The 13,439-nt window shown below is 38.2% G+C and overlaps 1 protein-coding gene across 5 annotated transcripts in view; it reads right to left on the reverse strand.

The window, feature by feature from the left end:
* Nucleotides 1-13,439, reverse strand: part of LOC126981101 (uncharacterized) — a 52,207-nt gene that overhangs the window by 5,095 nt on the left and 33,673 nt on the right. For all 5 annotated transcript variants that reach the window (XM_050831799.1, XM_050831800.1, XM_050831797.1 and 2 more), the window contains 8 exons: nt 11,674-12,505; nt 3,335-3,602; nt 2,991-3,129; nt 2,677-2,764; nt 2,400-2,461; nt 1,012-1,091; nt 474-603; nt 65-256 (listed from right to left, as the gene is read on the reverse strand). In XM_050831799.1, the coding sequence (XP_050687756.1) occupies nt 65-256; nt 474-603; nt 1,012-1,091; nt 2,400-2,461; nt 2,677-2,764; nt 2,991-3,129; nt 3,335-3,602; nt 11,674-12,505 (1,791 nt within the window). The remainder of the gene's footprint in view (nt 1-64; nt 257-473; nt 604-1,011; nt 1,092-2,399; nt 2,462-2,676; nt 2,765-2,990; nt 3,130-3,334; nt 3,603-11,673; nt 12,506-13,439) is intronic.

A 13,439-nucleotide genomic window follows, 5' to 3' on the forward strand; every position in this document is an offset into this window, starting at 1 on the left:
TCTGAATGAAATTGAACACCTTATATATCATAAGTGCATTTTGATACCAAAAACAAAGCTTTACCTCAATATATTTATTCACAATGAAATGTAGGAGAGTGTAGTTTGATTCTTTGCTCTTGACATCTTTGAGTTTGGGGAGAATCTCTAAACCAAAGCCATCAGCTTGTCCTCTTGTCCTGTTGCCTCCATTCATGTAGTTTCCAATGGCCAAGATCAGACCAAATATTCTCTTGATGCTGTTACTAGTCAATGCCTGTAAACAGTAATCTACAATAAAAAAGTATAATGGAAAGCAGGAAACCTACTCAAAAGCCACAACATTAAAGCTTCCACAGAACTTGTGACTGGTCATTACATTTTTAAAGTCAATTTAATGGTAAATAATTATTTGTGCCACTTTATGCTAATGAGTATTAGCCAATACAAAATCCTACATTATGAATGAAGGGCCACAATACTCAAAAACTTGCTTCAATAGTGGAGTGCAGCATGGAGTTGCGGCCATGGACAGCTTCCAGCTCTTCAGCAAAGGTTGCTTGGAACATGAAACATGCTGTTCGCTCAGCAAATTCATTAATTTTGGAAAGGTCAAGCAGGAACCTGAAAAAAAATCCCCATATTCAAAATCCAGATTGCAATACTTGTATGTACTAGGACACATGTGTTTCATCAGCAAATTCTAAAGTAAATGAAGAAGCTTTTTGTCTTCCCAACACGAACTCCATTTATCACATTTGCAGAAATGACATCAATAAAATATTTAGTGCCCATTTTGACAAGTGAGCTGAAGGCAGTGACTGAGTGGTTAATGTGTGGGCTCATCATCATGTGATGGCTATTTTCTGTAAAAAAAAGAAGAAGTTTAAGGTATCCAATTATTTTTAAAATGCATATTATTAAATATTTCCCAATGAAGTTTGCAAACTATGAATTTATATAGTATGAGGATGGACAGTACATTCATTTTTATGCTACAATATATAACAAGACCAGCAGAACACAACTTACTGCTCTGGTTTGTCAAGGGGTATGTCTGGCATGGCTTCTTGCTGAGCCTTGATCATGTTGACCTCTGCTTCACATGGACGCTACAAGAGTTTGAGAACAACGTCAGTTTAGAATCAACATTAATTCTTGGGTTAGCATGAACATAAGTATTGACAAGATTGACTTCCATTCTGAACAGCTACACATGCCTGTCAAGATTTACTATGGATATTTTACACAATCTAGACAGACCTAATACAAAGAGCTCTTACACAGGTAGTCCTAAAGTTACAATGGGGTTCAGGACTAACAGGATGGCCATAAGTCGAATGGGTCATAAGTTGAAATTTACATTTAAAAATATCAAAATATTATTCAAATGTCATGCCACAAATAGAGTGGCATTCCTGTGCCTCCTACCCTCTCCCCCCTGAAATTCAGCTCTGCCCTCATGCGTTCGCCTCGCCCTAACCCTGCATTTGGTTGATCCTTTAGTCATGTAACATTGTGCAACATTACGAAATTGAGCCAAATTTTGTCAAGATGGCAACCAAACACCCCACCAAGCTGTTACTTCGGGGGAAGACTGTAAACAACGGACCCGTCAGTTATATGAGTGGTCAGTGTCACTTCTGCTGCATTTTCTTACCTTCTGTGAATGTTTCGTTCAACCATGATTGCTATTTTCAGTAAACTGTCACTTATAGAAACAGACTTACAATTTTGGGACTCTGCTAACGCTAATCCACTAAATTTTTCAATCTGCTAACGTTTTAATAACTCGCTAATTAGTGGATTAACGATTAGCGGACCTTTTTAGCGGAACGCCCACCTCTGGGTATAGCTCACATATGTCATTTTTATCTTTTCATATGTATCGCGTAAACAATTCGCTGTTTATGATGTAAACAATGATGTTTGTGTGACATTGTACCTCAAATATTGCTACAATACACTCAGTCACTAGCAATGGAATGAAGTTTTTTTCATAAAAAAATGTACAATAATCCACTAAATTTAGATGCAAACAACCCGTAAACAGCTTTTTTTTCTTTTTTTCAGGCCAGCCAACTCTGCAAACAAACAGTGTTCCGCGCTAGTACCGTTTCACAGAAAAAAAAAGCGTGTTTCCCGCATATGTGCCCCACATGTTTGTGAAAACAACCAAAATTCCTTGTGTAAACAAAGTGATACTGTGTATATATGAGCCCAGTATTATACAAACAGCTTTGTGAGTGTGTGGTACATCCTGGTGTGCTGTGAAGTGCCAATAAATGGGGGGAAAACTACCCTTGTACATATAATAATATTTAACAAAGCATCATGTGTGATAAGTTGATGAATACTATGAAAAATGCTATTTTTAGGCTGTAAGAAAGGGTGCTCCCTTAAAACTTGATAACACTCACTACTTCATAAATCTGCTGCAGCACCTCCAGGTCCAGAACTGTCGTATCAAAGTTGTACACAGCTGAAAAAAGGTAATATAGAAACACTATTAAAGAAATTACTTTCAATATCTTTAGTAAAATCTTCTATTGACTTAAGCTCTGAGGATTTCACTCACATAGTACCTCAAACTTCATCAAATCTAATGCTTTTTTCAGAGACAAGGACACAACATGTTCCTTTTATAATAACTGCTTTTTCTAAATGAGTCTTAAGGGTATACTGCTAAATACTTACCATTTTCAACATCAGCAATATCAAGATGCTGACTCGTAATGAAAATTCCAACGTTCTGAGATCGTTTACTGTCTAACACTTTTGCAACCTGAAAGTAGTTTAGCAATTAATAACAAAAGAATCCATAAATTCATTAAATGTTTAGTGCTGAATAGCCATTTCACTTTGCGTATGGAAAAACCTCTCACGGTTAATGGTTTGTACATAATAAAGAGAAGTAAAAATGATCCTGCAATTTTGAAGGGCATTTTTGGAGGAAATATCATAAAAAGTATTAAAGGACTGATGTAGAAAATAGAATCAAGAATACGCACCTTAACTTTGGCTGGCTTATCTTCCTTCTTTTCTTTCTTCTTTGGTTGTTTGACTTGCCTTGCAAATAAATCCACAAATTCTGTTTCATCAAAGTCTTCTTCTTCCAGCTGATCCCATAGAGGGGCTCCTGAGATCCTCCTGGATAAAAGTATGAGACCATTTTTTTATTTTTTATTTTTAGACTCTCTCTCTCTCTCTCTCTCTCTCTCTCTCTCTCTCTCTCTCTCTCTCTCTCTCTCTCTCTCTCTCTCTCTCTCTCTCTCTCTCTCTATATATATATATATATATATATGTAATGCATTTTCTCAGAATAAACTTACAACTGCCATAGCTTTTGATTTACCTTTTAGTAATTCTTTTTCTCTTCTTTTTGGTTGGAGTATTGGTCTTGCTTTCCCCACCGACTTCAATGTCTTCTTTCATTTCCTTCTCTTTCTCTTCCATATCTACATCTTTACCTTCATTTTCCTTCTCCGATGGCTCATCACAACTTTCCTCTGGCTCTGATGGGGATTCCGGTGGCTTCTCTACCTTTGGGGTCTTAAGCTGAATCCTGGTCCAGTAGAGTGGCTTCATGGCCATCTTGGGGTTGACGGGCTTTTTACGTAACACTGGAATAGTTTTAGTAAGTAACAAAAGTGTAGGGAATAGGTGTGGAAGCTTTAGATGTGAGAAAGCCAGTCTATTTGTTTTTCATATATAAAATTTTTATATATAAAAATTTACTCTTGAGATTCACTAGAAATTTTCAAGCTGTTTTCTATCCTATCCCTGGGATAAATCCCAGAGATAATCTGAAGAAAAAGAGTGAATGGAAGCAAGAGGATGACATACAAAATTAGTACACAGAGATTTATCTTAGATAAATACTTGACATAAATAAAAGATATGTATGCAACTTGTGTGGCATTAATACCCACTTCCGTTTAGACACAAAACCTGAATCCAGAACTAGGTTTGGGTCCACACATGGTAAATGGAACGTCTGGATCCAGCCTTTGCTTATCAGCAAAGTCTCTGTGGCGTAGTGCTTAGCACACCTGACTTACCATATTTTGCGTAGTATAACATGCTCCGGCGTATATCATACACCCTAAACTCTACAACAAAAATTTGGAAAAAGTATTCAGTTCTTAACCCCATAATGACGATGATGCCGTTGGCATCATATAGTTCCATCAGACGTGGGCAATGAGCATGACCCCAGCGCTGGAGAGCGAGAAGCTATCCGGAATTTGAAAGCCGCGTGTAACTAGGTCTCTGTCGATGCTAAGTGACTAACTGGCACCTCCTTTGTCCCTTACCATCACTCTGTGCTAAAAAATAGTCTACAGTTCCTGTCTGCGCATCATGGTGTCTGCAGAGTGATTATGTTCCCTCAGCTGTCCTGTTTTGGTGATCTTCCTTTAGTTTCTGCTCATTGTGTGCGTGTTGAGCGTAGTCTTGACACCTCCACTGATATACGCGATGCTCTAGATGAACCAATATCTTGTTCACAGGAGTGGGAAGCGGAAGTTGGATTTTGGGGGGAATCATGGAATTCCAGCTAAATGGTCTGTCCAAATCAAAATCTGATTTCACAGTTGAGTTATATGGATGATTTTCTACAACTTTTATTCAATGAAATTCATTCCAGAATGAAAAAAAGTAAAAATTTACAAAAAAATATTTTTCGAGTTTCCTGCAACTTTGGTTTTCTGTAGGCAGTAAATTTCCGGGTAGAAAATTATAAACTATATTTTTTACACTCCATCGTGATAAAATGAGCAACTTTTCTTCAATAATTTATCCTGTACATCACACCAGTAAGAAGTTGGAATTTTTGGGACTCATGGAATTCCAGCCAAACGGTCAGTCCAAATCATAATCTGATTTCACTGCTGAGTTATACGGATGATTTTCTACAACTTTTATTCAATGAGATTCATTTGAAAACTATGTATCACAGGTGGTGAAGCTGTATTAGTCTTTGTAATTTGTTCTCCCAGGCAGGATCCCAGCAGATCACTGATTTTTGCTAAGTCACTGAATCTGGTGCCAGGTTTGGGGTTAATACTAAATGGAATAGCTCAAATCAAGGGAACATATGATCTGGAAATTGATCTGCCTAAATGGAAAAGGCTATATATAATATACACAGTCACAGACCAAACCATTAGTCTCTCATGCACACACACACACACACACACACACACACACACACACACACACACACACACACACACAAATATATATATATATATATATATATATTTATTTAAATATATATATATATATATATTTATATATATTTTTTTTTTTTTTTTTTTTTTCTATCTGGTTAAAAGAATGTTTGTAAAACCAAACAAATTCTAATTAGAAGCTCACAAATCATTACAAAACCACTATATCTGTCTATGACTAATCTTTTTTTTTGGCTTTATAGTTACACATACACACACACACACAATTATATATATATATATATATATATATATATATATATATATATATATATATATATATATATATATATATATATATATATATATATATATATATATATATATATATATATATATATATATATATATATATATATATATATATATATATATATATATATATATATATATATATATATATATATATATATATATATATATATATATATATATATATATATATATATATATATATATATATATATATATATATATATATATATATATATATATATATATATATATATATATATATATATATATATATATATATATATATATATATATATATATATAAAAACTATAAATCCTCCTATGTTTATAAACAAATACTACTTAGATGCTCACAAATCATTACAAAATCACTATCTGTCTGTGGCTAATCATTATTTTTTTGCTTTATGGAAAAAGAGTTGTGAAATTTCATTTTAAACACTGACTGAAAACAAACTACTGATAAGATAAATCTATAAACTGCTGAAGCTAACAAAATTAATATTTCATAATTGTTTAATATCAAGGAAAAAAATGGCATCAACATCATGGCTGAGAAATCCTTCACTGTTTATAACAACTAAGTATCAACATGACTAGTTATTTTTTAATCATGAGACAAGATGATGGTTTTAACATCAGACATTTCCATTGCATCTCATACATCCTTTAAACAGAACAAAAACAAAATTAATATAATAATCAACATTTTATGAGATCAGACACAAAAGAAAAACTTATGCTGCAAGAAAATGTTATAGATAGATTATATTGTATCAACATCAATTTAAAAACAGGTTTCCAAAATTCATTACACATAGTTGGAGGCATGGTAAGAGAGCCCACAAATCTTGTCATGATAAGTTCAGCATTACCTTTCTTGGTTTCAAAACAGTTAATGGTGATATGTACAATGCTATGGGGATCAATTATTTTTTTCATAATCCTCTATGGTTTGGATGAAGCACTCTATACAGAAACAGACAGGGCAAGGAAGTAAAATTTAAATAAGAAAATCCAAAAAGGATGAAAGCAAACACTAAATCATATAATTATTAAAAGAAAAATTAAAGGGATGGTTACAAAAAAGGAAAACCTGTGATCATATGTCACCCACAGTGAGGAAGATTGCATGTCATGTACTAACCCGGCTCAGCTGAAGCATCAAGGGGCAGAAGGTCCAGGGGCGCCATCACCAGAGGGAGTATGTTACAAGTGTGACCAAGGACACACAAGCACACACAGGCAGGAGCAAGCAGACAAAAGAGTACAAGGTGAGTGCACTATGTCTCTTGACGCTAGTGGAGTCCACAACACATTCAAAACAAAACTATACTATTATGTCCGGTTAAATATTCTGAAAGCATACTTTCTGGTGGGTGGTCTCTATGTTTCGTGTGTCTACCTAGTGGTTTTACTCAGCAGTAGTATACATAATCTGAACGAAGCTACTGTTGTTTTGTTTCCATATCAGCTTTGAGCTCATGGATGTTGCTTGCTCATTCAGTAGTCTGTGCATTTGAGAATCATGGTAAGGTAAAGTTGGGAGCATACACTATAGCTGCGCATGGCAACAGTGATCATCTCCGTCCCGTTGGCCCTTTGAGCCTGTAGTGGGAGACAACCCACAGCCCCGACAAAGGGCCAGTATAACATCAGGGTTACCAGTTTACCTACCCCAGGTTTCTCCAGGTACTCATTTATTGGCCATCCCAAAAGGAAGGACGAACAGCTGGGTGGGCTGCACTCCCGCTGCTTTTTAATTGGAGATGGTAACCACTCCACTGCAATGCGGTGGTATAAATTGTCAAGTCACAGTTTTCCAATCAGATGTCAGAATTATTGAAATGATTGCAGGATTTTTTTCAGCAGCCTCACTCTGCCAAAGACTCCCTTCATACTGATAGAAGCTGCAAGCCTCTTTTTATCTGTATATTTACAATGCCCCATATTTTTGGTGTAATTCATGAAAATAAAACTAAGAGGTAATGAAAGCCCTTCCATAAAACAATGGCAAAAGAAGTCTGAAAAAGAATTCATTTGAATACCTTCAGGCATGTGCGGTGCCACATGACCAGAACAATAGCAGCTGTAGCAGCCATGAGATGGATATTTGCTTAGTAACAAAGTGGACAGCATTCTAACTCCGATTTGAAAATAAATATTATGTACATATGCATTTAATATCCTACACTTTTTAGTGCATAAAAGGTAAAGCTGGGGGCATATACTAAAGCTACATGCACCCTTGGAGGTCATCTTCAGCATATTGGCTCTGAGCCTGTGGTAATCCATTGCCCTGGAACACAGGACCAGTATGACATCCAGGTTGCCATAATATACCTTCCCCAGATATCCATTTATCAATCAGATCGAAGGGAGGAAGAACACCTGGGTGGGCTGCATGTCAACTGTCCTGTCCAGAATTCAAACCTAAGCCTGTGGATTCACAGCTAGGCATGCTAACTACTGCACCAAGGTGTATATGGTGCACTTTTTTCAGAAAACAGGCTTCAAACTACCTTGTCTCCAAAAGACTGAAAGATAAAATCTTTGCTCCTCTTTGGCATACCATACTTTATACAGCAAGGACTAGAGACCAGCATGACCATTCTTTAGGCCTGGTTCTTTGTAAGAAAGAGGGTTGGGTGGTGCATCTCAGAAGTAGAGAATAATAAAAGGTTATGCTGATGCACCAGGTAAGTGAATAAAAACTGAGCTTTTATCCACTGAAGGCAGCTTTGAAAATAGAGCTGCATTTCTAGCAGGGAGTAAGCAGGCCTATGGGGGTAGATGAGTCAGACATCTGCCACAATATGTACAAGTCACTCCCAGTGAAGTATATATGGGAGATGAAGGGGTGGTGCCAGCCCTTCAAAGCCCCTCCCATCTCTTCACGTAAGACAATTAACACCTGAGTAGTTCAGCATGCTCTCTAAGGACAAATTGCCTTACTTTTCACACCAAACTACATTCATATGGCATACACAGCATTTCCAAATAATTATAAATCAAAATTATGGTAAAGAATAATCATAACTTTTACCATAATCTGGGGAGACCAAAAATGTCCTGCAGGTTGGACCCCTCTTCTGGTGATGACCCAAAGAGGTGTTAGGATAGTTCCCCATACTTTCTATTCAGTTGATTTCTGCAACATTCATGGTAGGGTAAGGTAGGTAAAGCTGGGTGCATACACTATAAATGCACATGGCTGCAGTGCTCATCTCCATTGCTCTTCCCCTTTCAGCCTGAGGTGGGAAGAATCCATTACCCCAGGACAAGGGCCAGTGTAAAGTCCGGGGCTGCAACAGTTTACTTTCCCCAGGTTTCCACAGGTACCCATTGATCAACCAGCCCAAAAGTGGAGATGAACAGGTGGGTCAGCTGCATGCTGACTGCCTGGGACCGGATTCAAACCCTGGTCAGCGGATTCGTACCTAGGCACGATAACCATTACTTTATGGAGAATTTTTTCTCGAATTTCCAATATTTGGAACATCTCTCCTCAAAAACCTCACCTCCTCTTTCTAACAAAAATGCAAGTTTTTAGGGTACTGACAGTCATTTCTCTTCTGCTCCCTCCTACATTCTCTATCCTAAATTTCAGTCCAAAGCTGGATGCTGCATCTATGTGAACAATAATATCACTTGCACTTTGTGTCCACAAGTTTGATTCTTCAAAAATTTCCACCATTTGGCCAAGACTGATCATTCTATCACTAAATATGTTCGTGTTGTCTCATCTAATTCTACCTTCTATGTAAGATTCTCTGACTATTTGAATTCCAAAGTGAAGAAGAAGAATGATTGTCAGGTAACCTAACATCATACCAGTTGCCTTAATCAAGTCAAGAGTCTGTCAGATGTTATGGGGTGACACCAAGACTAATGACTATCAATAGCTAATACTGACCTAATTCATCATTGAGTATGGAGTTTCAGTACAGAAACCCCATATGCCCCATTCACAGTGAACCCTCAGAAAGCTTAGAGACAGTATTTGTACAAGCCGCAGCTAAGGGATTAAAAATTGGCGTAACTTTAGACACCTTTCAATCAGTAGGGATTATGTTATTCTGCAAAGACTGGAAAGGCAATGAGTGAATTTCACTTCATTGCTTGATAACTAGCTACATACCAGAAATTTTCCTTTCAGAACACAAAATAATAAATATTAGAATAAGTTATCACTACAGTAAGGGTTACACTAACAGTAACCTACTACTAGTCATGTGTGATGAGAGAGCAATATTTACATTCCAAATAGTGTAAAACTATATTTCAATTACTGATGAAGTGAGAACAAATAATGCACTCCATTAATGCTACACTTACTCTAAATGAAGCTACATATTATTTATTTTCAGGTTGCTTTTCTCATCACAGATACTGAGAAGGTTAGCCCATTCTTTACTCTACATAAAATTTGATTTGCAGTGTACACAGCACTTAATCGTTACTTTTAGGGAGATGTCACCAAAGGGAGATTAACATTTTGATGAGAAGAGCACTTAATGCCTTATTGCCTCATATAAATTAAGTACTTGTTTTTCAAACAATAATCTACTCAAATCTCAGCCTTTATTTTCTGTTTTATTACTGTTTTGTGACCATGATCATGAATGTTCTTCCCATCATAATAAATTAAGTTTTTTACAGTATACTGAAAACTTTTGGCTGGGTTTACTAAAATCTATATTTTCTCCAGATATAAAACTACATATATCTGAAAAAACTTTGTTATTGATTTTTTTAGTATTTACAGAACCATATGACAAGTTATTAATCTAAAAATACACAATCCATTACAGTAACTAAGCATCCACCCTTTTAGTGCAAGAAGAACTTACCCTTGAAGCTTTGGATCACTGGGTTATAATTTTGGATTTTTAAGCAGGTGAGGCAGGATGAGTGTGTGTCTGTGTCCATGTAAAATAACTGCACACCCTTGCACTACACTACCCATCCTCACTAACAGGCAGGGGAGCTAGGATCCAGCTTTGTGAATACTATACCCATGCACACACACACACACACTCTAGATGATAAACCAATAACACAAAAACTACTTGGATAGTTTGTGTAGTTAAGAGCCCATGGAGTTACCTGACCCGACTTTCCACATGCACCATTTGAGCATGCAAATTCCCATGCCATAGTGAAAATAGCTACCTATGAATTTGGCTTGCAACTATAATAAAGCTGAAGGTGTGAAAGTGTGGAAAGTTTGTGAACATAAAAGAACCTGAGAAATTAAAAATAAATGGTGATGTAATATCTGTTTAACAAAATAAAATCTATAAGCAAAACGGGGAAATATATAAACCATCAAATTATAATAGATATACATTTATACTGTAAAGTAAGTAACTAAACAAGAAAACTTATAAAATGAAAGGAAAACACAAACTCACACACAAAAAGAAAAAGACAAAAAAGCATATATTTCAAACTTCCTTTCCAAACTTATGCCCATTCATGTTCACAGGTAGACAATGTATCCACACACACACACACACACACACACTTGAATCGAATATTCGGTGATACGTATAACATGGTGAGAAATATAGGAATAGCATTCCACTACATGGATAAGGGTATGATGAAAAAATTAATTACCACTATCAGACCAAAGTTGGAATATGTAGAGGCAGTGTGGTCTCCCCATAAGAAGAAACACATAAAGAAACTAGAAAGAATACAAAGGATGGCAACAAAAATGGTTCCAGAGCTAGTGGGATTGACATATGAGGAGACTGAAAGAAATGGACTTACCAACACTAGAACAAAGAAGAAAAAGGGGAGACCTAATACAAATCTACAAATTATTGAGCAAAATGGAAGAAGTAGACAATGAGGAGTTACTATTAAGAGAAGAAATTACCACCAGGAACACAAGAGGACAGAGTAAAAAATTGAGGAAGGGAAGATGCTTGAGACATTAAGAAATATAGCTTCCCGCAAAGAAATATAGAGGTTTGGAACAGACTAAGAGAGGATGTACTATCGGCGAAGAGTGTGCAAAACTTTAAGGAAAAGTTGGACAAATACAGATACTGAGACAGGACCACACGAGCGTAAGCCCAGGCCCTGTACAACTACAACTAGGTAAACACACACACACACACACACACACACACACACACACACCTAAGCAAATATACCTGTGTGTGCAGGCATCCATGTATAGGTCACTCACCAGCTGGACGAGAGGCGTTCCACCCACCCGGGGGAGGCGCAGGGAAAGGTGTAGGTCCTCCTGGAGGGGGTGGTGGCCACATTCCTGGGGCCATGGGGGGAGGTGGGGGGCCTCCACCTGGAGGGGGGGGAGGAGGAGGACCACCCATTCCTGGTAGAGGAGGAGGTGGAGGGGGTCCTCCCATTCCTGGAAGAGGGGGGGGAGGAGGAGGTCCTCCCATCCCTGGGAGGGGAGGGGGAGGGGGAGGTCCTCCCATTCCTGGAAGAGGGGGTGGAGGAGGAGGACCTCCCATTCCTGGAAGAGGAGGGGGAGGAGGAGGACCTCCCATCCCTGGAAGAGGAGGGGGAGGAGGAGGACCACCCATCCCTGGTAATGGAGGAGGAGGTGGGGGCCCAGCCATTCCTGGTGGAAGTGGTGGTGGTGGTGGTGGTGGTGGAGGTCCTCCTGTTGCTGTTGGTGGCAATGGTGGCAGGGGAGGGCCACCCATTCCTAGAGGAGGAGGAGGAGGAGGAGGAGGAGGGGCATGAGGCATAGATGAAGGGGGCATGCTAGTTGCAGATCCTGGAGGAAGTGGAGGAGGAGGAGGAGGAGGAGGTGGCACAGACATTCCAGAAGGTGATGTGGGTGCTCCCATCCCCAAGGCAGGTGGTGGAGGAGGGGGCATGCCATGGTGGGGGGGGCTAGAGGAAGCATCAGCCACACCTTGCACTGCTGTGGGGGGAGGGGGAGGGGGTGGAGGGGCCGAGGTTGAGGAAGAAGGGCCAACATCGACTGGGGGATGCACAGGAGAGGTTGGAGAGTCAAAGTCTGCCTTAGTCTTGGCAGCAAGTTCCTGAAAAGACCAAAATCAATATTTCTAGATATTATGACCTTTACATTTTGAGCAAATATAAAGACTTGTCGAACGCTTTACTGAAATCTAGATACACTATGTCATAGTTTTTATCTCGGTCGACTGTCTCGATTACTTTAGTGTAGAAGGACAACAGGTTAGTACGGCAAGACCTACCCTTTATGAACCCACGATGTGAATCATGAATTAAATTATGCTTTTCTAGATGGTCCCGAATGCTCCCGGCTATAATGGACTCCAACATCTTTCCTACAATTGATGTTAACCTTTTCAATATGTGACGCAGACGTCGGCGTCACAGTATGGAAAGGGTTAAGAGGAAATGGAAGAGGATTAATCCTCTTCTAAAGCTCTTAATCCTCTTCCATTTCCTCTTAATCTTCTTCTAAACCTCTTTTAAGAGGAAATGGAAGAGGATTAAGAGGTTTAGAAGAGGATTAATCCTCTTCCATTTCCTCTTTACCCTTTCCATACAGTGACGCTGACGTCGGCGTCACCGTATGGAAAAGGTTAAGCTAATTGGGCAATAATTTGAGTTGGCTAACTTATCTCCCTTTTTGAAAATCGGCATCACATTAGCTACTTTCCATTGACTGGGCACATATCCAGAATTTACCAACATCTTAAAGATATCGGTAAGTGGGCCACTAAGGACAGGTAACTCTCGATTTACGCGAGTGTTGCGTTCTTGAAGAGGTCGCGTAATTAAAAAACAATGTAAATCAAACAAGAGATAGTTTTCTGTCGAAAAATAAATACCGTAATTTCCGGCGTATAGCGCGCATTTTTTCACATAAAAAATGCCTGAAAGTTTAGCCCTGCGCATTATACGCTGAATGTACAAATTTTTAATGATGTTTTTCTTCTTTGGGATGTTTTTAAGGGTCTGTTTTTCGTCTTATCCAATAACAAC

This window comes from Eriocheir sinensis, chromosome 46 (genome assembly GCF_024679095.1).
Source record: "Eriocheir sinensis breed Jianghai 21 chromosome 46, ASM2467909v1, whole genome shotgun sequence".
NCBI lineage: Eukaryota > Metazoa > Arthropoda > Malacostraca > Decapoda > Varunidae > Eriocheir > Eriocheir sinensis.